The sequence below is a fragment of the Typha angustifolia genome, chromosome 10, assembly GCF_048772165.1.
Source record: "Typha angustifolia cultivar Huaian chromosome 10, ASM4877216v1, whole genome shotgun sequence".
Lineage (NCBI taxonomy): Eukaryota > Viridiplantae > Streptophyta > Magnoliopsida > Poales > Typhaceae > Typha > Typha angustifolia.
The window spans coordinates 10,349,005-10,376,009 of record NC_133248.1 but is presented as its reverse complement, the minus strand read 5'-3'; the positions used below and the strand labels follow the sequence as shown (position 1 = coordinate 10,376,009).

General features: G+C 38.3%; 6 protein-coding genes across 7 annotated transcripts; 4 read left to right on the top strand and 2 right to left on the bottom strand.

Moving 5' to 3' along the window:
- The first annotated feature begins 4,147 nt into the window (after window positions 1-4,147).
- Window positions 4,148-8,292, top strand: LOC140768953 (auxin response factor 18-like). Of its 2 annotated transcripts, none has more exons than XM_073109441.1 (14): window positions 4,148-4,463; window positions 4,583-4,701; window positions 4,787-4,882; window positions 4,976-5,032; window positions 5,174-5,326; window positions 5,421-5,505; window positions 5,671-5,761; window positions 5,869-6,033; window positions 6,142-6,255; window positions 6,389-6,461; window positions 6,541-6,706; window positions 6,811-7,445; window positions 7,562-7,749; window positions 7,850-8,292. In XM_073109441.1, the coding sequence occupies exons 1-14, from the start codon at window positions 4,439-4,441 to the stop codon at window positions 8,010-8,012; spliced, it is 2,130 nt and encodes a 709-aa protein (XP_072965542.1). In that variant the 5' UTR covers window positions 4,148-4,438; the 3' UTR covers window positions 8,013-8,292. The 2 variants fall into 2 exon arrangements, with proteins under 2 accessions (XP_072965542.1, XP_072965541.1); XM_073109440.1 differs by having other exon boundaries at window positions 6,808-7,445.
- A 1,282-nt stretch (window positions 8,293-9,574) lies between these two features.
- On the top strand, window positions 9,575-12,717 carry LOC140768701 (probable protein ABIL3). The gene is made up of 10 exons (XM_073109077.1): window positions 9,575-9,838; window positions 10,037-10,182; window positions 10,650-10,732; window positions 10,835-10,985; window positions 11,070-11,169; window positions 11,292-11,357; window positions 11,446-11,482; window positions 11,587-11,717; window positions 11,805-11,902; window positions 12,324-12,717. Exons 2-10 carry the CDS (start codon window positions 10,078-10,080, stop codon window positions 12,492-12,494), a joined length of 942 nt encoding a protein of 313 aa, XP_072965178.1. The 5' UTR covers window positions 9,575-9,838; window positions 10,037-10,077; the 3' UTR covers window positions 12,495-12,717.
- A 967-nt stretch (window positions 12,718-13,684) lies between these two features.
- LOC140768608 (uncharacterized) lies at window positions 13,685-16,561 on the bottom strand. The gene is made up of 4 exons (XM_073108945.1): window positions 16,411-16,561; window positions 16,197-16,303; window positions 14,551-14,585; window positions 13,685-14,037 (listed from the first exon to the last, which is right to left on the bottom strand). The coding sequence occupies exons 1-4, from the start codon at window positions 16,411-16,413 to the stop codon at window positions 13,970-13,972; spliced, it is 213 nt and encodes a 70-aa protein (XP_072965046.1). The 5' UTR covers window positions 16,414-16,561; the 3' UTR covers window positions 13,685-13,969.
- An 845-nt stretch (window positions 16,562-17,406) lies between these two features.
- LOC140768699 (signal recognition particle 19 kDa protein-like) lies at window positions 17,407-20,286 on the bottom strand. The gene is made up of 4 exons (XM_073109074.1): window positions 19,991-20,286; window positions 18,664-18,860; window positions 18,475-18,574; window positions 17,407-17,733 (listed from the first exon to the last, which is right to left on the bottom strand). Exons 2-4 carry the CDS (start codon window positions 18,838-18,840, stop codon window positions 17,603-17,605), a joined length of 408 nt encoding a protein of 135 aa, XP_072965175.1. The 5' UTR covers window positions 18,841-18,860; window positions 19,991-20,286; the 3' UTR covers window positions 17,407-17,602.
- Window positions 20,287-20,881: 595 nt separating this feature from the next.
- LOC140768777 (protein NLP3) lies at window positions 20,882-25,753 on the top strand. Its single transcript, XM_073109177.1, has 5 exons — window positions 20,882-21,170; window positions 21,910-22,472; window positions 23,204-23,251; window positions 23,341-24,286; window positions 24,566-25,753. The coding sequence occupies exons 1-5, from the start codon at window positions 20,945-20,947 to the stop codon at window positions 25,585-25,587; spliced, it is 2,805 nt and encodes a 934-aa protein (XP_072965278.1). The 5' UTR covers window positions 20,882-20,944; the 3' UTR covers window positions 25,588-25,753.
- Window positions 25,754-26,247: 494 nt separating this feature from the next.
- LOC140768554 (eukaryotic translation initiation factor 1A-like) lies at window positions 26,248-27,005 on the top strand. The gene has a single exon (XM_073108876.1). It carries the CDS (start codon window positions 26,354-26,356, stop codon window positions 26,789-26,791), a length of 438 nt encoding a protein of 145 aa, XP_072964977.1. The 5' UTR covers window positions 26,248-26,353; the 3' UTR covers window positions 26,792-27,005.

Genomic DNA, 27,005 nt, shown 5'->3' with positions numbered 1-27,005 from the left:
CTAAAGTTTAGGAGGCATCTGCTTCTGCTCATCTATCCAAGCTCTCTTTTGACTGGAATGAGTCTTAATCATAACTAAGAGAGAGAGAGAGAGAGAGATCACCATGTGATGCATGAGAAAAATCCCTTCAAAATGGTTGGTTCCTTGCCCTAATATTACCCTACCTAGAATGTATGTAACCATTTTTGCAATGATTAAGGAAAAGAAGATATCAACAACTCTCTTTGACTTCCAAGTTCCACAAAAAAAATATTGTTTATTTAGTAGTATTACATTGGTTTTATAGAAAACTTATTATAAATAGAGAGCATTTTACTTTTATTATTATCAATCGCTATGAATTAATTTTAACTTAATAGTATTTGACGGAAACTAAGATTCATTAAGGTATCCTCATTTGACTTTAAAGATTAGTTCATACTTTTATCTTAACATTAAAAAACTTACCCTAGAATGTTAAGATTGTTTTGCATCTATAGAGTGATTGTGGACTAGAGAATTAGAATAAAAATAAAAATGAAATATAGAATATGTTTTAATAAATAGTTTTTCTAAATTTTTATATGCTTATCGAGCTGAAGTAGGTAGCATGGATAAGAGAGTTTGGTTTAAAGCAATCTTGTCAATCTAGGGCGGGCTCAATAAGTTATTAAGGCTACTGTCTACAACCCCACTTAATTAGAAAGGGCCCCTTATTTTTCAAATATGTAGAGTTTATTATATATATATATATATATATGTCGATGTACTCCTATAAATAAAACAAATTAAGAGGGTTCTATATTTTTCGTAGATACACTTTCATACAAGCAGATCACTTGGATTCTATTTTAGTAATAAAATAGCAATTATAGGAACAAATGAGAGCAGACTTTGTTTATCACCTGTTTAATTAAACCTAAAGGGAGAATAATAGGAAGGTGAGGGGTGCATGAACATATCCAAGTTTTATGGGTGGCGTGCTCCAGAAAACTTAGGGCATCTATTGTAGCACCAACCATCAGCTGTTTGATTTATTATGCATCACAAAAGTGTGTGAGAAAGGAGGGCAAGCACACGCTTAGCACTTTCCATAGGTTAGATTGGATGGATGCCATTTTAATTACAAAAACAAAAACTATGTCCTTATTGCTAAACAGCCTTTTCCATCACCACCCAACAAAAAAAAAAGTACATAAAGAATGAGTAGTAGTAGTCCTTGAAGATTCCATGAGAACAAAGCAAGTGCCATAAAGGAGGAAGAGGATGCACCAATTAATGATTAAGTGCAGGGAACTATAACCTAATACTGCTCCCCCTCTCTCTGCCTCTCTCTCTCTCTCTCTCTCAATAATTTGCTCTCTCCTGGTGGTTAGACCCAACATTAGTTAACTGCTGTGAATTGGTTGTCATAATCCAAGTATTCTATAGTTACTTTGGGTTCAAGAAATCAAGATGATAGCTGTGAAAAAGTTAGGTTGAAAGAATTTATTAGATTTTTTTTTTTCATACAGAACTCAAGATACAAATAATCAGATTATCATATCATTATTGGCATTAACGGTTTTTCATCCTAGATGATTGAGCTACTCATATCACCGCTATATCATATCAGACTAACGATTGCAACTTGATCTATACCACAGGAAAATTAAATGTTTATATATAAAACACATACATGTTAAAGATTACTATTATTTTTTTATATAAAATATTACAAAGATACTGTAGTATACTAATAAGCAATTAAAACATGTTAGGTGAACCGGAAATATTTACCCAGAATTAGCCCTTCAAGTCTATGCCTATGAAGTTGAATCAATGACTTCTTATGTGTGAATGATTGGTATTCTGTGTTTATTTTGAGGTGACAGGGTAAGCTCCTTGTGTCAATGAACAAAAGAGTATGGAGGCATGCATTAAAGCCTTTATAAAACTAATATTTTTATAGTTATATGGACTTCGATGCATTCACCTACTACTACGACGAGGCTGATAAAAATATGTTGCAACGCGTTATCCAGAGATATAATGTTAGAGAACCTTGCAACACATCACGTCAAGTTTAGAGACATCGCACGAGTGGTAGTAGAAGACTGGTTTGCATTCATACAGCTCATCGACTTTGTCTTTAATCATTTCGTCTCTCCTTTTGTGTTGTAGTTTTTGAATCTCCCAACTCTTCTCTTAGCCTGGTTTTATTTAAGCTTATTCGGGAATATGTATTCTTCTTTATTATTTATAAAATAAGCCTTTTATTTTAGTAATGATTATTCATACATTTAAGAATAAAGAGATAATAATTACGTATCTTTAATTTAATATAAAATAGATTAATAAGATAGATATTAATAGTTAATTAGTAATTGGATTGGTATATATATAATATAATTTTAATAACTAGTATTTGTATTTGTAATAAATAGTGTTTATATTATACGATAAGATTATTATAATATTTAGTTGTTATTTTAGAATAAAAATTTTAAATAAAAAATTTATCTCTAAAGGGAACGTGAGCTAAATTCACATTTCTCATAGTATTGGGACCTGTTATAGCTTAATCGTAATTGTAATATATGCGGCTCATGATCAACGTGAATGCCTCCGAGGAAGGAGGACCGTCCGATTCGTGACCAAGGCCGCGATGCAGAGGAGGCCCCTCGAGATCCGCGCTTGACCGGGATGTCTGGATAACGGACAAGGCAGCACCACGTGGCCGGGCGGGCCCCGGGGCTGAGCGTCACCACGTGGCGGACCATCGAGCGCTCGTCTTGCTGACGTGCCCTCGGTCTCGCCGAGCTCGAAGCCCCGGTCCGTCGGGGCCCACCGGTCCGCGTCGTATCTCGGCCCACCGGGATATCGTGCGGCCCGCAGGCGACCGGCGCGTTTTCCCACGTGTACCAACGGGGACCACCGGAGACGTAATTTAGCCGAGGAGTGGAGGGCGAAAGGGGGGAAGGAAAGCGGGGCACTGGGCCTGCCTGCCCAAGGGCAGACACGGAACCTGACGCCGTTAAACTAACGGTGACGTGCCGCCGTTATAAGAGGTGGTCGACTATGACTTGAGGACCTCTGAGAGTCTTATGTGCTTTTACACACACACAGTATGTTTACATATAACAACCTATATTAACAGAATTTGCTAATGGATTCGGTATATCCGTCTCCTATGTATTTGGTGCGCCACTTGTATACGTATTTTATTAGTGACAAAAAAAATATATTCACTGTGTTCCTAATTATTATCTAGTTAGATATGCTCTACGAGTGATATCTATTAAGAGTAACATATTAGATTGGATCTATTCATTTTATTTTTTATCTATTTTAGTTCTCCTAAAGAAAATGCTCGATATATTTGTCCGAGTGGATTTAATATAAAGAAAAATATTACAACAAATACATCTAATTTTGAGATACATTTAGTGCGCCACTCATATAAGCATTTTATCGGTGGCAATTAATATATTTAGTGTGTTCCTAATTATACTTTGACAGTGATAATAGATATGCTCTATGAGTGATAGTAACACATTAGATACAGTCCAATCAATTTATTTCTTACCAATTTTGGTTCTCCTATGAAAAAATGCTTAATGTGCATACCAAAGTGGATTTAATGCAGTAAAAAATATTACAGCAAATACAACCAATTCTGAGATATATTTTGCTGGCAATAGATATACAGTGCCATTTGTACATACACTTTACTACTGACAATAAATAAATACATTAGTCTTCTCCTATATATACCCTATTAGCGCCTGTTGATATACTCTGCAAGTAATACTAGATATACTTTGATAATGTTGATTGATATACTTGCGAGTGATACTAGATATGTTCTCATAATGGTCGTAGATATACTCTAGGAGTGGTACCATAAGATGAAGTTTGCCCGTTTTATTTCTTGCTGTTTGTTTTGATTCCTATTAGTTTAGAAATGTCGTTTGGAGATAGGTGAATATGGTGGTTTCTATCCATAAATTTGTTCAAGTACAGGGTGTCAATGTAAAATTGTTGGCGCGACTAACGATCTCCTAACGACGTCTCTTATTCCCTTCTACGCCCCATTGGTATTTCCGGCGCGAAGGGCATTTCGGGAAGAGGCTGGTGTCTCTGTGAAGTGGAGTGCAAGAAGAGGGACAAGGAGCGGTTTCTTTCCAAAGGAGCGGTTTCTGGAAAGTAAGAAAGAGAAAGTGAGTTTGGGATTTGAGGGGTGGGGGAGAAGAAGAAGAAGCGGCATTGAGAAATTTAGAGAGAGAGAGAGAGAGAGAGAGAGAGAGAGAGAGAATTAAGAGGCTTTTAATAACGCAGCGGCTCTCTGTTTGGCTTTCTCTTAATCGTGCTCCGCCGCTCCTTTAATGGAGTAATACTTTAAAGGCCCAGGAGTAGGATTTCGCGGTTTTACGAACCCAATAGAAAGCGATTTCTGCAAGCTTTGGAGAACTTCTCCATGGAGAACGCGCCTATGGGGGCAGGTAAGAGAAAGAAGGTCCCTTTCTTCTTTTTTGGGCCTTTTTCTCACTTGGGTCTTGATGATTTTCTCTCTGTTTTGTTTCCTTCATTGTTTTTGGATCCTTTGGAATGGGCTTTGAAGGTTACGGAGGAGTGGAGAACCTTGATGAAGAGCTGTGGAGAGCATGCGCGGGGCCTTTGGTGGAAGTCCCCCGAGTTGGGGAGAGGGTCTTCTACTTTCCTCAGGGTCATATGGAGCAGGTGAGAGGCTTCTTCCCATGAAAGATCTCTATGCTCATGCCGTTGTTTCTATTAATTTAGGTGGTATTTCTTGGGTTTCTTGTAGTTGCAAGCCTCGACGAATCTGGAGGTGGATCAGCAAATTCCGCTCTTTAGTCTTCCTTCCAAGATTCTCTGCCGTGTTGTTGACATTCAGCTAAGGGTGAGTTATCATTTGTTCTCTTTCTTCTTATTCTTTTCTTTGAAGATTGAAGAGTTGTTTAATTGATAATCTTATGAATTTAATTCGTTACAGGCGGAGCCTGAAACGGATGAAGTCTATGCTCAGATTACTCTGCAACCAGAACCAGATGTAAGAGCCCAATTGATTTTTTGTTTTGATTCTTTGTTTTCCAATCTTGGGCTAACCTTTGTCACTGGAATATTTGTTCTTTGGTAAATTTTTTGTGGACTTACGGATGTAAAGGACCTGATTTTGACTTGAATTTGATAGCAAAATGAGCCTGCGAGCCCTGACCCATGTCCTCCTGAACGATGGAGGCCGACAGTCCAATCCTTCTGTAAGATTCTGACTGCTTCCGATACTAGTACTCATGGTGGGTTCTCTGTTCTTAGGAGACATGCCACAGAATGCCTTCCTCCACTAGTAAGTTTGCATCTTCTCCTTTTGTTCCTGTGGCATTCTGTAATCCTTTTATCTTGTATGTCAGGCTGATCTTAATGCTCTCCTCAATTTTTAGGACATGTCGCAGCAGACCCCGACTCAAGAACTGGTTGCTAAGGATCTCCATAGATTTGAATGGAGATTCAAACATATATATAGAGGTAGAGTCTGATTCTCTTCTTGTTTCATATTTTTTTCTATATGAGTGAGGGCAAAAAGATTGTTCTTGCATGCAACAAACAATAATTGAATTAAAAAAAATAGACTAGCAACAATCAAGAGTACTTTGGAAAGTGATAGTTCATTTATCCCTGTTGATGCTGTAGGGCAACCGCGGAGGCATCTGCTCACAACGGGATGGAGTACTTTCGTCACTTCGAAGAGACTAGTTGCTGGAGATGCATTTGTATTTTTAAGGTTTGTGTTCTTGCAAGATAACATTGCCTTTTGTACTCCTTTCTTATTGAATATAGTCCTCAAAGTAGTTAAGCGGCTCTGAGATCTTCAGAGTGTAAATTTAACAGGGGTGAGACTGGAGAGCTGCGTGTGGGGGTAAGGCGTCTTGAACGCCAGCCAAGTACTATGCCAACGTCGGTGATATCAAGTCAGAGCATGCATCTTGGAGTGCTTGCAACTGCATCACATGCTGTTGCAACTCAAACCCTCTTTATGGTCTACTACAAGCCAAGGTTTGGAAAGGGATCATTGAATTGTAGTAAAGGATGAAGTATTATTTTTAGCATATCTATTGCATTTTATTTCTTAATGGCATTGTTTTACTGATCTCCATAAATCAGGACAAGTCAATTTATTATTGGTGTCAATAAGTACTTGGAAGCTGTTAAACATTCATTCATGTTGGGAACGAGATTCATGATGAGATTTGAAGGCGAAGATGTTCCTGAGAAAAAGTAAAATGCTAATATTTGATCATATCTATTTTTCATTTAGTTTTATAATGAGTTCTTTAAGTTCCTTATTAAATTTCTTTTAATGCTTATGTTCTCATAGATTTGGTGGATTTGGCTGTGCCTTATCTTGTAGGTTTTCTGGAACTATAGTTGGGATTGGAGATATTTCTTCCCAGTGGGAAGGCTCTAATTGGAGATCACTGAAGGTTAATGAATTGCTATTTCTTTCCTCTGCCAGCTCAGTGTAGACATGCACTTTCTACTAATGTGTCCACACTTATTCAGGTTCGATGGGATGAAGCCACAAACATTCCGCGGCCAGAGAAAGTTTCTCCATGGGATATTGAGCTGCTCAATGCCACTGCACCTGCTTTAAATGTTGCTCCGCCATTATTGACCAAGAACAAAAGGCCTAGACAGCAAACGGACATCACAGATTTGCAAGACCTTGGTAGACTATATGATGCTCTCTTGTTTCTTTGATAATTTGGAATAGAGATAGAAATGATGTTGCTTCTAACCAGTATCTTGTTTCTCATTTCTTTCTTGCAGCAGAACCTACTCCAGCATTCAGCTACTCAGGAATCTCACATGATTTAAGTCATTTAACTGCACTAAGTAGTACTGATGCCCACAACATGGAACCTCAAGTTGTCTGGTCGGGCATGCAGAATGGAAACAAGGGGAATGGTGTCATGGATGGTTCCAGCGCTCGTGATCCAGTAATATCGGATGGTTGCCCAAAGGATTGGCATTCTCTGATCAGGAACCCATCATCTTCCTTGACAGATGTTTCTCTACATCTCTTTCCGCACATGAATGAAGAGACAAAGGTTCCTCCATGGCCAGTTATATCCAGCTATACAGCTGAAGATACCACACTGAAGTTGTGCAATGGTGTAGAAGAACATAAGAAACCTGGGAGCATTAGCAGCACCTGCCGTCTTTTTGGGGTTGATTTAGTGAGTCATTCCCACTGCACAGCTTCTGCTGAGAAGGCAAATGTGGCACCAACCGGCATATCGATTACTGGAATCGAAGATCCGCCAACCAGGGCAACTGGTTCTGTTGCAGAATCAGACCAGCTGTCAGGGCTATCAAAAGTGTCAAAAGAACAAAAGAGAGTTTCTCAGGAATATCCTAAGGAGGTTCAGAGTAAGCAGAATGGTTCGTCCAGAAGTCGCACCAAGGTATTAAAAAAATGAAAATTTGAGTGTAATCTCTTCGGCAGGCAGGAGGAGATGTTGTGAATGCTCTTAAGGTTAAGTTATATGAACTCCGCACTGATATTTGGGTTGATTGACAGGTCCAGATGCAAGGTATTGCAGTTGGAAGAGCTGTTGATCTGACAAGTCTAGAGGGCTATGATGAATTGATAAGGGAACTAGAGCAGATGTTTGAGATTAAGGGAGAGCTTCAACACCGCGACAAATGGGATGTGGTCTTTACTGATGATGAGGGTGATATGATGCTAGTGGGCGATGATCCTTGGCTGTAAGCTTCCAAGAAGCCCGCTTCTTTATTTTCTGCAATAATACTTAGTTGGATATAGATGATGGTTTACAGGAGGACTAATAATCAGTGTTCTTGGCAGGGAATTTCGTGAGATGGTCAGGAAGATAGTCATCTATCCAAGTGACAAGGTGAAGAAGATTATGCCCAGGCGCAAGTTTCCTGCTGCTCCATCCTCAGAGTGGGAAGACGCAAGTAGCCCGACTGCTGCTCTTCTTCAGAAAGAGCCGAAAGCTGAACTCTAAGCAAGGGAATAGAGCTGAAAGGAGGTTTTTAAATCCTTTCAGTACAAGTTGTCGCTTTATCATCCTTTTGTTGTGGTTATTCTAACTTAAGGCAGGTTGCCCTCATGGGAAGGATATTGAAGAAACATTGGAGTTTTAGGTTTATAGACTAGAAATAAATCTAATGGTGGTTGATTAGTTCATTCCAGCAGTATGTGGCAACCAACTTTAGGGACAAACAATTGAAAGGTTGGACTTCTTATATGTCAATATTATAATTATATTTATGCTTAATGTGATAGTTGTCTTCTTTTTCTCCTTTTCTTCCTCTTCTCCTTGGTGTTATTTGTTAGTTTACTGGTATGCCATTTTGTTCTTGTAATTGTATGGTCAACTAGTAACTGAAGTATGGTTGTGTAGTTTGATTCTTGTAAATATCTATATCCTTTTTAAGTAAGGAGCTTTAAGAACCTACCCTAAGTTGCCAATGAGAACAAAATTATATTCCAAACTTCATACTAATCATTTGAGAGTGACGCAGCAACGACTAGCGATTCTACTTTGATCCTTTAATTGTCCATGCTGCTTCAAGTACGCCAATTATATTTATAGGTGGCACTGGGCCCTTGAGATTCCCTAGAACAAGCCAAACTGACCAACTAATGATCATGTCTTTTTTTTTTTTCATTATATACAGTTGACAAAGGCAAGTAAAGATATAAAATATGATGAGCAATTTACAGTAAATGGCCGAGATAATTTAACCACCACTTTCTTTTCTTCTGCATCTTTTCTAATCCTCCTGCTTCTTTACAAAGCATTGTTCTTTCTTTAGACAAAGCTTACGAGAGAATATGAGAGAAAAAATCAGGAGAGAAAGGAAAGGGAGAAAGAAAGAGAGAAAAAAAGAAGAAGAAGCAATACAAACTAAATTTATATCTTAGTATTCTAAATATGCCCATACTATATTATATTATTTATATGATCTTTTTAGGATTCTATTAACAAATTTAAAGAAGAAGAATTAAGCAGTAGTTATTATAGCTTTTTAATAAATTAAATATTAGATGAAGCTAGTAAATATATTATTTTAATTTTTTTCTTTTTATATCTTCTCTCTTCTCTTTTTCATCTCTGGATTATATCAAAGTAAGATGAGAAAAGAATTTCTCTTATATTTATCCATCCAAATAAGAGTGTAAACATAAATGGAGTGTATCATTAGTCAAACAAAAGTATTAAAGCTTGTCTTGGTATACATTTTAAATTTGATGACACTAATCTCGCTTGACATGCGTTCTGACTTCTGTGGGGCCAAACTTCTTGGTGAAGAGATCGTATGCACCCAGAAATTTCATGCAGTCGAGTTATAGCGGTAACTAGTATAACCAATCAAAAAGTGCCAGGTATTAAGATGCAATAAATTCCTACACTCTTAATTGGAATATTCGCTTTTGATAATATATATTTAAAAAATATATATATATAGAACGGTTTGATAAGCTTTTACCGACAGTGAGGAGGAGATAGAGCAAAGCGGCTGCAATCTCAATTAAATAAAAGAGCGAGTTTTATGGTGGCGTAAATGCGTGAGAGTAGAGTGTGGAAAGAGGAAACCACACAAACAAGAGAGACACAAGTCCTCTTTCCCTTTGTCTCTTCTCTCCCCGCTTGCTGTACCCCAACATACACAGCCAAAACGTCTCTAAATAGTCACCCAAAGATCCATCCTTCCCTTTGCTCTATATCTAATGATCTAATCTTAGCCATATCCAGATCAAATTGCTCATCTTGGAGGTGCTGGATAGAAGCTGGAATAAGGTCTCGGTCAGAGGCATCATAACGAGGTATAGCTTCCCCCTTTTGGGTTCCTTTTCTCCTGTTTCCTTCTTGGGTTGGCTTTAAAGGATTAGGAAAGCAAATGGGGAGTTGGGTTTGGGAGGAAAGAAGAGAATGTGTAGCTTTTTTTATACTTATTTGGTACCCTTTTACTTCTTTTGCGTTTGGGGATTATGGTTGTGGGTTTTTATTTTACTTTTCTGCAGGAGGAGGACAGAAAGGTGTAAGCTTTGGGACTTTTACAACCATGGAGACAATGTCTCCATCTACACTGTCTTCCCATCACGAGGATGCCTCAAACTATGATGAATTCTCCATGCAAGAAAGCCTCCTCTTCTCGGACAGCCTCAAGGTACTAGTATTTAACATTGCCCTACTTTCTTCCCCTGTGAATAATCATGTTCATTCTTCAATTTCTACATTGGGGCATAGGTTCTGGATGGATGCTTCTGTTCTTGGCATTCTCATGTTAGAATTCAACTGCTGAAAGCTACATACTTTTCCAAGCATAGAATCTTTGGTTATTCAGCATTATTAAAATATTTAATGCTTATGCTTTGGAAAGTTGCTGATTATCTTGTCAATATTATGCTCGCCCATTCTACTTCATAAGTGCTCTTAGGTAGTTTTATCTTTTTCACCGACTTCATTTGATCAAAATTTTCAACTGTAGAGGTTGAACCTAAGCTAATTTTCTTTTTTAAGTTACTCATGTGAAAAATTTAGCATCATTTTAGAAGGTTATTTGTAGGTCGAGATTCTCTTGAAAATATTCTTATGACATGCCCTGTACTAAGGTTAAGCATTATTCGTTTTCAGGGATTGAAGAATCTGCGGTCGCAGTTGTACTCAGCTGCAGAATATTTTGAATTATCATACTGTAGCAATTCACCAAGACCGTCGTATGTTTAGCTTTTACCTTCTACTTTCCTTCATCTCTTTTAATGGAAGCAAGTTTGATTAGTTCCTCCCATGGTCTGAACTTCTTATTATCTCTGATATAGAATGATGAACAGTTTGAAAGACTACGCTGTTGAAGCACTTGTTAATACTGTTGACCATTTGGGTTCCGTGTCATACAAGGTAAATGATCTCCTAGATGAAAAGGTTGACGAGGTTTCTCAAACAGAGATTCGAGTATCTTGCATTGAACAGGTAATGCTCGGTCATCTGGATTTTATGATAGATCGTAGCTTTTGTGATAATTCATGATTTCATGTATATTGGTGCCGACATTAGAGGATACGGACTTGCCAAGATTTTATCGACCAGGAAGGACTTTCTCAACAATCTCTCGTCATCCAAGCTCCAAAGTATCATAAGCATTATATTGTACAAGGCAATTCTCACTGCCCCGCACACTGCTTTTCTCCAATAGTGATATCTTAGTTCTGATTGCTCATAACTTTTCACCAGTGTTACCAAATTTGGTTTTTTTATATTTTCATTTCTATAAACCAGACATCACTATGCTTGAATCTGGAAGACATTCTAATGTCGATGGCAAATTAGAAGAGCTCCGGCCAGGTATTGTCACCTTATCTCTTGATCTTTTTCATGGTGTTAACCAAACCGTTTAACTTTCTATGAATTCTTAAATTTCTTTATCTGCCAGTGATATCTCCGACAACTAATAGACCACCATCATTCAGGTGTGTTTTTCTTTTTCAAGAAACTGAATATAATGAGCATGTCTTGATTGGTCAAGGTTGTTTTTACATAATCTTGAGGCACTATTTACTGAACTTGCATCTAGGAAAATGCCTCCTCCATCTCCTTTGCCTTCTTCTATCCATCGGTCACACTCTATATCACCTTCTTCAAAAGTACGTTCCCCATCACCTTCCCCAAGAACCAGGAATTCCAATTTCAAAACAAATGGTTCAGGTATTTAACTTGTGTTAAGAGGGGTGATGGTTACTAGGTCAGCAGATTATCATTTACTTATCATCTTGAATATTCTGTCTGATACAGACAGAAGAGCAGGCTCACCAATATCAACTTCAAATCCACTCACACGAGCTGCTTCATTCTCAAGTAGGCAAGCTGTCCTGGATTCATCAACACGACGGGTATGTCATCTACTTCTATCTTTGCCTGTTTTTGTGTAATTTTTGTGAAGCTAAAGATGCACATACTACATTAAGTCTCTGTCAAGTGCACATATGAAAATCAGAGGACGAATTAGGTCAGTTCCAGTCTTCCAGATTTTCTTGAAGAATCTGGAAACTTTTGACCGAGGTGTAAATACCTGAATTCTATACAAGATTCATGAAACTTCTGGGTAAAGATACTAGAGAATGTGTCGTGCATTCTGCTGGTGAGCCTGAAGTCTGAAATTCTGAATGCATGTAAAATGGTTAGCTATCATAAAAGATGTTCCCTATGCCAACCTAGATCCTGCTTTCCATTCCAGTGACAAGGATGCCTTGGTTTTCAATTAGGAATAAGTTAACTATAAGGGTTTAAAGATTCTTCTGGTATCTGATGCAGTACTCGACGGGGACTCAAGATTCAGCACCAATCCACTTTCATGCAGAAAGGAACAATCAAAAAGAGACAGATAAGAACTCAAACAAAAGTAGAGGCTTCCTTAAGGCCTTACTCACCAGGCGCAGATCAAGGAACGATGAGTCATTGTACAGTTACTTGGATGAATATTAAGTGCAACCAAAGAAAAGCAGCCAAAATGCCAAGAAATGATAAATACCCCTCCACCCTATTATTTACGATCTTGCATATTCATTTCTATTTATGATTCATGAGGAATTTCATTCCCGGAAAAGTCTTTTAATCTGCCAAGAAACTACAAGCCATACTATATTGCATATTCTTGTGTACCAGTAAGCTTTCTCATGTTGTAATTGAATGAAAGAGGCAACATCCAGTTACAGAGTTTTTTTTCCCTGATAAAAGGTTTCAGATGTTACAAAGCAAAAACTTGCATAGGCATTCCTTTTTACTCTTTCATCCTTTTCATTTCATCTAGTGAACTCTTTTCTTGCTATCGTTGCAGTTTCTTGGTAGATTTACTATTATATCTATTAATCCATGTCAAATTTCTCTACATAAATATTTGAGATCTTTGGATCAGATGAGAACCAGCACGTTCATTGTGGGTCAAGATTAATGTGGATGGCTCTCTTAATTCAGCCCTAAATCTGGGTGAGGAAAACTTTATTATGCTGCCCTACGTTATTCAATGTCTTCTTTTAAACGAGCCTCACAGGAAGCTCTGTATGGTTCTAGCTACACGTGAAAGGTTACACGGCAACTTTTCAGATCCGATCTCTCCGGATCTTAATTTCTCATACGGATAACTGATAGAGTCAAAGTAGCATGTAAGGTTGTAGGAGCTCTCCCTCATAAGCTTTTCCCGAGAACTCCCTGGTCCATTAATTATACAAGGCATCTCTCTAAAATTTAATTAATGGCGTGGTGAAATACGTCTCTTCTACCTATTGTGGGATATAAGACTGCTTGCCTTCACTAATCCCAGACTCTCCAATAAAAATGGGAAGACGTGGTAAAGGAGTCCAATTGGGTTCATACGTTATTCTCACTGCTCTCTTCTGCAAAACCTATCCACCGTTGACAGCCGCAGCCACCCATTGTGTACAGTTAATTGGAAATGGTTACCCATTGTGCAATTCACACTAGCCTTTTTTCGATGACCTGCTTACTGCTCAATTATAAGAAGAAGAAGAAAAGATTCTGAATCAATTCTATTGAGATCTGAATTTGGAGTTCTGCAATTGTGATATGAAGCAGTCGTTATACAAATACAACGAAACTACGCTGCCAGAAACATGCTTTCAGGAAATTGTTGTTGCTGTCAGAGAAACAATACTAACTTTCAGAACTTGGAAGATGATAAAATCATACATCACTTTTACGGACCAACCCAGAAGTTCTCATGAAAAGGTAGTCTTGACAAGAACGTGGAAACAACCAGTGCTAATTGTATAAGCAGTATATATATATCTGACATTAACACTTAAGAGAATTGTTACATCTTTGAGCAGAGTTGGTGATAGAGGCATCTGCAAAACTGGACACGATGCTAGTTTCTACAGGTAAAAGGAAGCTCCTGCTTCAAGCCACAAGATCAGCTAAGCAACTGTAACTGTCCTTGAATCTCAGAAGATGATTATGGATACACCCATTGCAAAGCATCCCAGGGCTACCCAAGGGCTCAGGCGCTCACCTGATAAAAAACACGAATACTTTTATCATTTACAAACAAATATGCCGGAATGACTGATGGCTGTTAAGCGTTAACTAATACAATTGCGGCCACTATTCTTCATAAATTCATAAGAAACTGTTCCAATGGTAAATATTAGTTATTGATTCGAAGGTGACAGTCTAATTGATGATGCAACTATATTCCCTGGTTTCCAGCCATCTAATATATTGCTAGTTACAATTAATCTATGTAAACAATGCAATTGTGATCGTGATACCCAACTTCAATGGAACATACCCTTAAACTAAAGGTATTACATTATTAAATATTTACCAAAACCAAAATAACCTATGTTCTTAACAAAACTATATATATACATATACTCTCTCTAGTTCAGCACATTCCTATGGACAAACATATTTTATAAAAATGAGCAGAAATGAGAATTATCTATCCCTTCAAGAGATGAGAACAAAATTAAAGTATTAAAATGTACTCCATATTGGCAAATTGTAGGTTGTGTAGTTGTACCTATTCTTGCTGCCTTCCAAAAGAAGCCACGAAATCTGCCAAAAGTTGAGAACATAGAAAATTAACCACACAAGCATATAAGAAAATTTCTCCCACAAAGCTAACCAAGCACATAGTGGTTACAGATATGTTCAGATTATGAAGTAAGAAGAGGCAAATAATCTGAGGCAGCTTAGCAACCTTCTTATAAGCTATGCTGTTACAAATATGTTCATATAATGCTTTCTAATGCCTTTTAGCTTATAGAAAGTAATATAGGAAGATTTCCTGAATTACAAACCTTTGTCCTTTTTTTCCTTGCACTTGAACTTGAAACCTTAGGTTACATACTGACTGATAGCTCTATTTGTTTTACTAAAGACCTATTGAAACCTTAGGTTACATACTAACTGATATGGGCATTTCCTGACCATAAACTAGAATCAGTTTTTATGACATCAATTTGTAAGGTACTCAATCTAATTAATCATTTCATCAGGCCTCTATAGATGATATATATATATATATATCCCATGACTCCATAAGATTGACAAACCACTTTTCGATAATTAGCTACATGTGGCTAAATCTGTTTAGAGCACCTAGCAAGTTGACAAAGCATCAGGAAGTTAGACAAAAGAGGAACAATTTAAAAACAGTGAAGACCCTTCATCTGAAGGAAGCGTCCTTTTGGTCAATCTTCCCATACAATAAACACTTATCTAGTTAACAATTAAAGTGAGTCAGTGTAGAAATCATACGGACATACATGTTATTGGGGTTCTCATGGCAAAGTTCAAACAACAACGCTATCGCTCTCAAGAAACTCTGGAAACCAACTTCTTCTAAGTTGCATTAAGTAAATATTTTGGATGCAATCTAGGCTGAAGAAAATTTGAAGACCTAACAAAGCTACAAATGCAGTACAAAAATTGTTCTCATTGCCCAGAATATAGCAAAGCTAATGCATGAGATTGCCTTGGTTCTAAATTGATTACCATTTTCTTCACAGGCATGTGGATGTCTTCAAGGTATAGAAGATTAAGGTTATCAGAAGATCTCATAAAGATATACTGCACTTTACACAGCATAAGAGGGAAAAAACAAAACCAAATAAGTAGCATGTTTGAGGGAGGAAAAAATGGGGTCGACCTAAGCTTTTCTATGTATATCCATAACCAAAATTACTTTGACCGCACCAACACTAAAGGACCAATTCCTATCAGAACTCCGCATACTTCATAGCATGATTTTTTCCCCTTTTGTGCTCTAGTTGCCTCCGGACCTCATCATTTCCACCATAAACTCTCTTTCAGAATCATTTGGACTCGTTTAAATCCTCCAAGGATTTCATTTACTATTTGAAATGACTATTCATCTAATTCCATGTACAGAGCGTCCTCTTCACTTCGGATCAAGCTTTCTGTAGCGTGACAGAATGAAACCTTTGCGTACTTCAATGGGTTCAAAGCTACATTATCTTACAATCCATACCTTGAACAAGCTAATCTAACTAAAATATGACATTTTGAATGCACTCGATCAGATGAACTGAACAAAGTTCAGATCTTACAAAAAAAAATGCAACGAAATCATACAAAAAAAACCTAGCGAGGTATTTCTTAACATTCTAAATGAATCAGATCAAGTAGTAAGGAAGAAATTACCCGGTCTTGCGATCAAGAACGGCAGGGAATTGCATCTTGATGTAGGTACAGGTGCAGATCCAAAGCAGCACCACCGTCAGGAACGAGTGGAAATTAAATAACGCCGACTGCCAGAAGTTCAATAATGAGTGGAAATTATACGAGACTCCGATCAAGGCCACTACTCTTTCAGGAAGGATGAGAAAAAGAAGAAGAATAATAGGGTCTAAATTACCATAAGGCGAATTCGTGGCTTGGTCGTACCAGATCGGGGAGCGGCGCGAGTCGAGGGAAGAAGAGGAGCGCTTTATTAGTTGCTTCACTAATAAGACAGTTATAGGGAGCTTATAAAGAGAGTTAGACTTCGTCTGGTTCTGCATAAAATTTGTTAAGGTTAACCTTATATAGATAACTCTTATAAAAATGAGATATATCTATAAATTTACTTATATTTTAATTATTTTGTTATAAATTTAATAATTAATTTGAATAAGTTTATATAAGAATATATTTAAGGGACTCATAATTTATAAATAAATATCCCTGTGCACAAATCAAACTCACCTTAAGATTTAGCTTAATCTTTTTTTTCTCGGATGATTTTATACACAAATAGGTCGAAAAATTCTAGAAGTTCTTAATGTATCAATTTCTAGAGGATTAATCGCCGAATCCTTTATTAAATTCTCTTCATCTATAGTGAGTCCTCTTTTAAGATTCTATGATTTAAATCCACTCCTTTTCTTAAAATCATGGTCTAGACTCAAATACTCAAAATATCAAATATGTGAAACTTGGCACAAATAACGAAAGTAGACGTAAATTTACCCTCTCTTACCGTGTATAAACTATCTTGATTTATATATATTTTCACCTTAAAAGGAGTTTAGCAGACAAATAATACGATTTATTTCAGTCTAAGTAAATAGATCAGCGAGGTGCAGATCAAGGCTTATTGCAATGGATACATATCAAAGGGCAACTCTTTGAAGTGAAAATGTTGGCACCTGGCTACGGAACCTTGAAGGCTAATAGGCATATGCACTGAAACCATGAATAACACAAGCTTCCTTATAATAAAATTGTGAGCATCAAATCAAAAGTATTCAAGTCAACTGGTCATATTCAATCAAATTGTTCTACCAACCTCCGGTTCAACTCTCAATAGAACAAAAGCAAGAAAAAATTTCAGAGCCAAAGACGGTGAAAGATGGAAAACTCCAAGCTCGGATGAAAGCATAATGGGATATAGAAGATGTTGACCAGCGATTAAGTTGTCTGTTTCTCCCAGAAGGAAGACAGTCTGCTGAACCATTCTTCCTCCCCACCAGGAAAAAAACATTGAAGGTTTGGGTACTCAGAATTTAATATTTACCAGTAGGCTAATGAAAGACGAGGGTTTTTATGTTACAACAATTAGATTGTCTCTATTTTTTCTTCTTTCCCCCCTTTGAAGATTTTGAAGGTCCTGTAGTAGAAGTAGCTGCAGGCTCCTGTTTCTTGGTCCTCCCATGATGCTTGGGAACTAACTCTGCAACCCGAAACATGAGCTGCTTCCCTGTAATATAGCAATATGTTAGTGCAAATAAAGAATTAATGAGCACGATGGCTAAGCTCTAGCACTTATTTCTTCCTTTTCATCTGTAATATAAACATGGGATGCCCTAAGTCAACTATAACATCATGTTGAAATTAGAGAACTTAGTATATGCTAACCATAGTCAGGCCAAGAGCTTTGGTTGACAATAACAATGAAAATAATTTGTCATGTTTACATGTTATTAGTCAATAGATTTAATTCAAACCTCTAGCCTGTTAAAGGAAGCAGGGGTATGCTGATTTGGGATGCTAATGGCAAGCTTCACCGGCACCGAAGGTTTTGGCAGTGATGCCAATGGCTCATGGATCAAAAGCAAATCCTTACATTGTTCATCAAACAATGCTTTTGACCTTTCTTAAGGATTTGGCCCAACTCCAGTCACCAGCATTGGTATAAAAAAGGTAGGAATGGGTAGATAGATAACACATAAATCGAGGGTTTTCTTTCTATCTGACAGGACAAACAAATGGGAAGGGATGGTTCTTTCTCACTTATATTTCTTGCCACACCAGCCACTTTATTCAATCAATCATATGTTTAGCTCCATAAGAATCTGGTTAATTATATTCCAATTCCACCAATGGAATCTCATTCCAAATTAATTAAGCCAAATCAACTCCAAATCAAAAATTAGAAAAGAAGAAGAAGATTATGGTAATGAATACAAGAATAGGAGCCCTTGGGTTCATCGATCCTTACTAGTAGCGATTGCAGGATTAACCAAAGACCCATCTTCCCTTTTCAGCTGGACTCTAACCCTCCCTCTCTGCATGAAGTCCCGAGGGTACGCCTTATCCAACTGCAATGATGTAAAAACCCAGAGAATTTAACAAAGCCACACAAATCTACAAGCCCAAAAGCAACAAAAGTGAGCTTGACCATGTATACCTCAATGGCAGATGGAAGCTTGAGGTACCTACAGCAATCATCAATCTCAATGCAATTAGGGTTCTCGCATGCTTTCTCAGCGCTAATCCTGCGGCCTTCAGCAATCGTCTTCTTCGAATTTATGTACACAGGGTAGAGCACAATCCACTTCTTTATGTTGGGCATCGATCCGTCCATCGTTCACCTAACTTTGAGATCTACAAAGGAGAGAAATTTGAAACCGAATCATGCTTGTTTTTTTTACCTCAAAGTAATGAACTCAGTGACTACACGTTGGAAAGAAGGGATAATCACTAAGACAACTAGCGCATCAAATCGATCTCAAAGTGTTAGAAACAAATCTCGTCTATCTATGAAGAACAACTCTCAAGATTTGCTAGAACTTTGAGAAAGTGATTACAAGCTGATGGTGCAAAGGCGAGGCTACGAGCGATGGACCGAGAATAGATCTCTCTCGTCTTGTCAAACTGATTGTTATATAAGAGAAAGAGAGCATACTAATAGATTATAGAGTTGGGTTTAGGGGCCCAAAATTTGAGGAATTTTGGCAAAAATTGTAGTAGATACATAATTAAAGGGGGAAAACGGTTCAGATACAGATCAAATAGTGCTTAAACCACATCAAGATCTATATTTTTGCTTGGGATACAGATATGGATTCGGATATTGGCCGGATAGCAAAATTTAAAACCATATTCTAATTAAACAAAAATGGATATTTTTCGGATATTAAATGGATAAGAATACAAATTCGGTACAAATCAAATCTTAAATCTTAATCGAATACAAATACAAAATAAATCTGTTACTATCATCTATACGTAAAACAGAACTCACCAAAATCAACTAATAAACTCACAAAATCTGCACATCTATTGCGTACTTCTATAATATGCATATTTCGGTTATCCTTTTCAAACAAAAATGAATCTATTACTAAAACCTGAAGATATATAAAAATGCAAAACCAGAGTTCAGTATATATTTTGCTAGAGAAAAGGATAACTTTTATCCTAGTTAGCAAAGGTTGCAGATATTATAATAGAAAAGTGCAATATCAATAACTCATGGACCAGTTCATTATTTGGCCAAGAAGATGCATTCTGTTATCCTTTTCAAACCAAATGCAATCCACATTGTTCAAGCGCATAACTCAATAAAACTATCTCCTAATAATCAGAATCCTCCTTCTCGATATATCTATGAATCGACATTCCTTGTTCAAGCGCATAACTCAATGTTGAAAAGGATCCACAAAACAAATGAGCAATTAAAACTGCAGCGATCTTTGAAGTCAATAATTCTGAAATCAAGATTAACTACTCACCCAAATAAAGATGGGGCTCTCAAAGTCAATAATTTTGAAACTGAGCTCGAGGTAGGGGCTTAACCGTGAACAAAAGGGGCTCTAAAAGTGGAAGGCGAGCTCGAGGTAGAGAGGCGGAGGATCTTGGAGAGAAGCGCATCGAAGCTTGCCGAAGAGGAGGAGAAGAGGAGGTGGGGCCGGGGGGGTAGAGACCAGACTTCAACTCTGATTCGTGGGAGGCTAGGTCTAGAGAGATGAGAGACGAAGAGAAGAAACAAGTAACTCCGAAAACAGGAGTAACAGCAGAAGGGTTGCTTTCGGGTTGGGTTATAGCGGGTAGGGTATATAGCAAATAAATATATTATTTATAATTTATACTGGTAAATAGATATTCGATAGTCGCATTCTTATTCAAAAAAATTTATCTGAGTTATTTTAAAAACCTCTTTAACATTGAAAATTTTTAGTTCTCAAGGTACATGTTTTCCTACCCTGTTTTTAGATTCATTTTGTTCACAGGTATCAAATATTTTTATAAGATCTAATGCGAACATCGGAACATGTTAGCTGAATTCTACTACCCTCTTAAATCTTTTCTTAATGTCAACGTGTATATAAATAATATCCCAAAGGCCACGCTCTGGCCCCTGCCGACCGCAGTGGGTCGCGTCGCCCTCTATTTGTGATGCGGCGGTGTGGCTACTCCAGTAGACGCGGTAGCCAGTAACCGGTAAAAACCCAGCCAAACAAACATCCCCTCCTACGTCCAAACACACGACCGCGAAGTCAACGGAATGGATCTCGCCACGTTCCTCTCAATTCCAAGATGGACGATGATGCGTGCGTTATTCGGGTCGCCACTATCTTATTCCAGCCCACTAATTCTAGTGCCCGGGCCACCAAAATCCCGAATGGAGTCTGAGTCTCCTCTCTGTCTCTCTGTCTCTCTCGCTCGCTCGCTCGCTCTCTTCTCACATGGAGGAGGAGGAGAAAGAGAAGGAGAAGGCAGAGGTGGAAACGGGAGCACTCATGGATTTCGACTTCGACCTCGCTTCCTCGTTCCTCATCTCCTCGTCGTCGTCGCCCACGCAGAGCTTTCTCCATCTCCCCATGGCGTCTCCCCCTTCTCCTCTTTGGCTCTTCGAGGATAGACCCTTCGACGTTTCCAGTTTGGTCATGGAAGCCCCAAGATCGCTTCCGGGTGAGCTTTCTCGTAGCTTCTCTAATTTTGTTGGGATGGTTTTCTCTTTTTGAATGTTTACGTTGTCGTCGATTGCACGCTCAAATCCTTGTCTTTTCTCGATATTTGGTGATGAAGTGGCAATGTTGAGATTATCTGATCCTGGTAGTAGCTGTTATAATTCTACGACCCTTCAGTTTGGGCGTTAGAAGTGAATTACGAAGCAACTTGGAAACAAAATGCTTGGATATTCTGTTTTTTAATTTATTTATTCTGTTCTAGGGGATACTTCTTTTTTGCGGCTGAGTGCCTGATTCCTTAGCTATTTGACTATTTCCTTTTGTTTTCTGTTAAAGAAAGATTTTTTTTGTTTTTGTTTTGGAAAGTGTCTCTTTTTTGTTTTTGTAGTAAAGAGATTGTCGGTACTCTATGGTATTAAGAATTATTTGGGTTTAGTATAAGGTAAATTTAGATGATAACTTTTTCTGTCACTCTTTCTCTCTGTCTCTTAAAAGTTTGTTACTAATGCCTTTCCTAGATTTTTCTCGTATTTGTTGTAGTGTCTAGCCTGCTTAATTATGGTATTGTTCATTAAAAAGTTGGTTGGATTTCGTAGTAAATATTGAATGTTTCTTCCCTTATACTCTTTGAGTTTGCAATCGATATTTTGTTGGTAACTTTTTAGTGGTGTGCACCAACTTATATATCTTTCCTCTTGGTTTTTCTTAAGAAAATGTCATGTTTTTTTCCCACTATGCAGACAGTTCCAACTCAGAAAACAGAAAAAATGATGGTATTTATAGTAGTAGGCAGATTAAGCTGTCATCAGTGGAGGATAGTTCTACTGATAGCTCCTGTTTGATTAAGGAGCGGATAGCTCAGGCACTTCGACATTTCAAGGACTCAACAAATCAACATCTGCTGGTTCAGGTGTGGGCACCTGTGAAGAATGGGGAAAGATATGTCCTTACTACATCAGGGCAACCTTTTGTTCTTGATCCTCAGAGCATCGAGCTTCTTCAGTATCGGACAGTGTCTTTGATGTATATGTTTTCTATTGATGGGGATAATGATACAGATCTGGGACTACCTGGCCGGGTCTATAGACAGAAGGTGCCGGAGTGGACACCTAATGTGCAATTCTACAGCAGTATGGAATACCCACGGCTTACACATGCTCTCAGTAACAATGTCCGAGGCACTGTGGCCCTGCCAGTTTTTGAACCTTCTGCTCAGTCATGTGTTGCTGTCATTGAACTTATAATGACATCACAAAAGATCAATTATGCCAGTGAGGTTGATAAAGTCTGCAAAGCTCTTGAGGTTGGAATCCTCTATAATTCTATACTCTCTAGTTCCCTTTATGATCCTCTTCTTTTGTGGTGTGAGAGATGCAAACAGAGGAGAGGAGTTAGGGAGTCATCTAGACACCTTGAAGTTTTCATGGGAAAGAAAGTCCTCTAAGATAATTATATATTGCGAACTTTAGGATTATGATCTCCTTTCACCATACTCTCTCCTAATTCTACATCCCTATGTTAGAACTCCTTCAGGAACTTCTCTTCTTCAAAATAACTAAGATATTTTGGTGTTCAAACGTCACCTCTGTTATATGGTTTACTTGTTGCGTTGCCAAAACAAAATCTCTGAAAGTAAGTTAAATCTTCCTGAACACATCATGATGTTGTAAATTCAATCCAGTCTATTGGAGGATATTTTCAAAAACAAATAACCTACAATTTTTACTTGGTTTTTGAACATCATGCGTAGTTTTTGAACACTATATGTGAAGGATGTACTATTAAGAAACTTCTGCTGGAAATAATCTCTGTATAGAGTATGACTGTGAGGCAAAAGTGGTACAGTTGAACAGAAAAGCCACTGTATATGGTTATCAATTAAGATATGTTAATGCTCCTCCTGATGTGAAGTCCAATTTATATTTTGTGTTTGCTCAATGCCTGCTTGTGCAACATTTCAAATTTTGCATTTATGTTGCTGTTAGTTCCTTTAGTTCTCCTACACTTTCTGTAATAAGTTTGAGTTCTATGCAGGCAGTAAATCTTAAAAGTACTGAAATTTTGGACCATACTATGGTTAAGGTGATTTCCTATCTATTGGAGAAGTTAATTAACATATCTGCCTTGCTTATCTCCTAAGAATGTTTTTCATTTTTTTTTCTTTGGAGTAGATATGTAATGAAGGCCGCCAATCTGCTCTAGTGGAGTTATTGGAAACGCTAACGGTGGTTTGTGAAGAACATAGTTTGCCTTTGGCTCAAACCTGGGTTCCTTGCAGGCATCGCAGTGTTCTGGCACAGGGTGGTGGTTTGAAAAAGAGCTGCTCCAGCTTTGACAATAGCTGCATGGAACAAGTCTGCATGTCAACCAGTGATGTGGCATTTCATGTTATTGATGCTCAAGTGTGGGGATTTAGGGATGCATGTGTAGAGCATCATCTAAAGATGGGTCAAGGAGTTGCTGGCAGGGCATTTGTATTACGAAAACCTTGCTTTTCTAGAGATATTACCCAGTTTTCTAAAACTGAGTATCCCCTTGTTCATTATGCTCGCATGTTTGGATTGACCAGCTGCTTAGCGATATGCTTGCAGAGTGCTTATACGGGTACTGATGATTACATATTAGAGTTCTTTCTGCCACCTGATTGCAAGGGCGATGATGAGAAGAGGGCCTTACTAAAGTCTATGACTACTGTGATGAAGCGATGCTTCCGTGGTTTAAAGGTAATTGGTAGTCTAGAACTACAAGAAATATCTCTTGAAGGTACTGATACAATTCTAATTGAGAATCAAGAGCCTAAATGGACTGATGCTCAGGGTTACGAGTATAAGATTCATGAATCTCATGAAAGCAACCTCCATAAAGGACTTCATGAGGCAGGCAAAGAGGAGAATAAATTTCCTAATATGTCAGAACAACAGTTGTTAGCTGATGATAAATCTGGAAATAATGGTAAGACTGTGATCAAACTATGTGGTAGTGGGACTTCTAGTTCATTGGTTAACAAGAATAATAGACCAGGAAGAAGACGAGGGAAAGCTGAAAAAACAATTAGTTTAGACGTTCTCCAACAATACTTTTCTGGGAGTCTGAAAAGTGCTTCAAAAAGCCTTGGCGGTAAGCTAACATGCTTAACCGATACTTGCATGTGTGCTGCATTCTCATTATGTTGTATTTAGTAGAATGGATGAATATTCCCGGCTGAAGTAGTATATTTGTATTGATCAGTATCACATTATCTACTGCCATCTTCTAATTGATATTTGATTATTCTTAACATTGGCCAAGTTTGATTTCTATCTGCATGCACACCTCGTAAGAAAATAAAATTATTCCGTCTCATTTATTTACTGTGAAAAGATTATCCATCTTATATAAACATTTGTGGCTTCACAGTGTGCCCTACCACCATGAAGCGCATCTGTAGGCAACATGGAATCTCCCGTTGGCCATCCCGCAAGATCAATAAGGTCAATCGATCACTTTCCAAGCTAAAGCAAGTCATTGAGTCTGTTCAAGGGCCAGGCAGTGCATTTAAACTCACCTCTATCACAGGTCCTCTTCCTATTCCTGTTGATTCCCTATATATGCCTGCCAATATAGATAAATCAAGGCAAATCCAAGGTGCCAAGACTTCTTATTCTCATGATGAAAGGGATAAAGACTTCAAGTCACCAGATAATGAGGGCCAGCATGCCATGTTTAATTATCAGCGGGCATCTTTTCCTCAACGTAATGACGTTGAGCTTGAATCTGGTAATAATTCCCACTCTTCAAGATCAAGAAGCTCTTTTGGAGAAGATAGCACAAACAACCGCACTTCTGAAGGTTCTTGTCAGGGAAGCCCAGCAAATGATAACTTTGTTTTTACTCCATTGGAACCAGGATTTAAAACCCGCAATTCACCAAGACTCACAAAAGAACTTGCTCAAGATCCACATAAATCTGTAGTCCACTTGGAATCTGTGATAGCAGAACCACAATCACCGCTTGGGGGGATGCTTATTGAGGATTCGGGAAGCTCCAAAGATTTGAAAGATCTCTGCAGTTATGCAATAGAGGGTTGTCATGATGATAACACCATTACTCCTTCAAACAATCCTACATCTGTGCCAAATTTGATAACAGTAACTATAAAAGCCAGTTACAAAAATGACATTATACGATTTCGTTTTCCATGCAGTGGAAGTGTTGGGGACCTTGGGGTGTTAAAAGATGAAGTAGCCAAGAGGCTGAAGATGGAAGTTGGCTTGTTTGATATCAAGTATTTAGATGATGATCATGAGTGGGTGATGTTGGCCTGTGACGCAGACTTGGAAGAATGCATGGAAATCTCCAGGCTGTCTGGTGGAAACATTATCAGGCTTTCAGTCAATGACATTGTTCCAAATGTCGGAAGTTGCGAGAGCCATGATTGATGAGCTATCAGGCTTTGTCTGCTTGGCAGATCACTGTAATTCTTCGTCTTAGTCCATGTGTACATTGCTATATATAATTTTAGCTTCTTTTCAATTGTTTTACCGCTGTGTATTTTTGTATGAGCATCTGCAACATACTTGTTATCATAACATAATTAGTCCTGTATATGTTGTACTTACTGCCTTAAAGAGTATTGTTTTTGCTATCTAAATTTGAAGCAGGATGAAGTGATTGTACAGTGACTTCCTTTGGGGCTAAACTTGATGTCCCTCGTCTTTCCTCTTCTCTCTTCTCAATAGTAATACGTTGGATTTTGAATTATGAAAAATTTCAGCTCACAGAACCCCCAATGTTGAAGAAGCTTGTATAGGAATTGGGGAAAATTATGTGGCTGCTCTTTATGCCTTCCATAGTTTGTGGTCTGACTCCTCGTTCTACTTCGTTAATTCTAGCAGAGAATTTTGTAGCCTTTTGCTTTAGTTTGTTTATTTGTTTAATATAAAGTTGCATTTTGTTTTCATTTTAAGACTAATTGCTTTATATTATATTATGTATATTTAAACCCCTCTTACGTTAAGATTCGTGAACATTTTGCCACATCAGATCCACGTCATATAATTTCCGTATAAACTATAGAGATAAAAGACCATGTTTCGTGAACCCAACGCAAGGTTACGGAACTTTCCACCCCACCCTCGCCCATTGAAGAGCACAGACATCTCCGCCTTCGTTCCCATCTCGATCTAGGGTTAGGGTTTCTGCGCCATGCCGAAGAACAAGGGAAAGGGAGGGAAGAACCGCAAGAGAGGAAAGAACGAGGCGGACGACGAGAAGCGCGAGCTCGTCTTCAAGGAGGACGGGCAGGAGTACGCCCAGGTGCTTCGCATGCTTGGGAACGGCCGGTGCGAGGCGATGTGCATCGACGGGACCAAGCGGCTCTGCCATATCCGCGGGAAGATGCACAAGAAGGTCTGGATCGCCGCTGGCGACATCGTCCTCGTCGGGCTCCGTGATTACCAGGACGACAAGGCAGACGTCATCCTCAAGTACATGCCCGACGAGGCCCGGCTCCTCAAGGCCTACGGCGAGCTGCCGGAGAACACCAGGCTCAACGAGGGTATTGCCGGCGGGCTAGATGAGGAGGACGAGGGCGCCGGGGACGATTACATCGAGTTCGAGGATGAAGACATCGATAAGATCTGAGGAATTAGGGTTCGTGATAGCATATTTGCCTATGAGACGAAAGAAAGAACCGAATTTGGAGAATCTATGGTATATTTGATGCTTTGTTTGGGTTAATCACTTAAATCTTTATGAGTTTCGGATGCTTGCCTATGTTGTAATGAGGATGTTACTCGGTTTCTATATGCTTTATCTGGTATTAATGGAATAATACTTATATGTTACCTTTCTTATT

What these genes read in the sequence shown, in the direction of transcription:
- LOC140768953 (XM_073109440.1), top strand. Translation starts at nt 4,439, where the DNA reads ATGGAGAACGCGCCTATGGGGGCAG. An exon ending in ATTCAAACATATATATAGAG is followed by an intron (nt 5,506 to 5,670) that starts GTAGAGTCTGAT and finishes TTGATGCTGTAG; the next exon opens with GGCAACCGCGGAGGCATCTG. An exon ending in GATGCATTTGTATTTTTAAG is followed by an intron (nt 5,762 to 5,868) that starts GTTTGTGTTCTT and finishes TAAATTTAACAG; the next exon opens with GGGTGAGACTGGAGAGCTGC.
- LOC140768701 (XM_073109077.1), top strand. Translation starts at nt 10,078, where the DNA reads ATGGAGACAATGTCTCCATCTACACTGTCTTCCCATCACGAGGATGCC. An exon ending in GAGTATCTTGCATTGAACAG is followed by an intron (nt 10,986 to 11,069) that starts GTAATGCTCGGT and finishes TGCCGACATTAG; the next exon opens with AGGATACGGACTTGCCAAGA. An exon ending in ATTAGAAGAGCTCCGGCCAG is followed by an intron (nt 11,358 to 11,445) that starts GTATTGTCACCT and finishes TTTATCTGCCAG; the next exon opens with TGATATCTCCGACAACTAAT.
- LOC140768608 (XM_073108945.1), bottom strand. An exon ending in GTTCTTGATCGCAAGACCGG is followed by an intron (nt 14,586 to 16,196) that starts GTAATTTCTTCC and finishes AACTTTTGGCAG; the next exon opens with ATTTCGTGGCTTCTTTTGGA. An exon ending in TTGGAAGGCAGCAAGAATAG is followed by an intron (nt 14,038 to 14,550) that starts GTACAACTACAC and finishes GTTTTTTATCAG; the next exon opens with GTGAGCGCCTGAGCCCTTGG.
- LOC140768699 (XM_073109074.1), bottom strand. Translation starts at nt 18,840, where the DNA reads ATGGACGGATCGATGCCCAACATAAAGAAGTGGATTGTGCTCTACCCT. An exon ending in AGCTTCCATCTGCCATTGAG is followed by an intron (nt 18,575 to 18,663) that starts GTATACATGGTC and finishes ACATCATTGCAG; the next exon opens with TTGGATAAGGCGTACCCTCG. An exon ending in TAATCCTGCAATCGCTACTA is followed by an intron (nt 17,734 to 18,474) that starts GTAAGGATCGAT and finishes GCTATATTACAG; the next exon opens with GGAAGCAGCTCATGTTTCGG.
- LOC140768777 (XM_073109177.1), top strand. Translation starts at nt 20,945, where the DNA reads ATGGAGGAGGAGGAGAAAGAGAAGGAGAAGGCAGAGGTGGAAACGGGA. An exon ending in AGCCCCAAGATCGCTTCCGG is followed by an intron (nt 21,171 to 21,909) that starts GTGAGCTTTCTC and finishes CCCACTATGCAG; the next exon opens with ACAGTTCCAACTCAGAAAAC. An exon ending in AAGTCTGCAAAGCTCTTGAG is followed by an intron (nt 22,473 to 23,203) that starts GTTGGAATCCTC and finishes AGTTCTATGCAG; the next exon opens with GCAGTAAATCTTAAAAGTAC.
- LOC140768554 (XM_073108876.1), top strand. Translation starts at nt 26,354, where the DNA reads ATGCCGAAGAACAAGGGAAAGGGAGGGAAGAACCGCAAGAGAGGAAAG.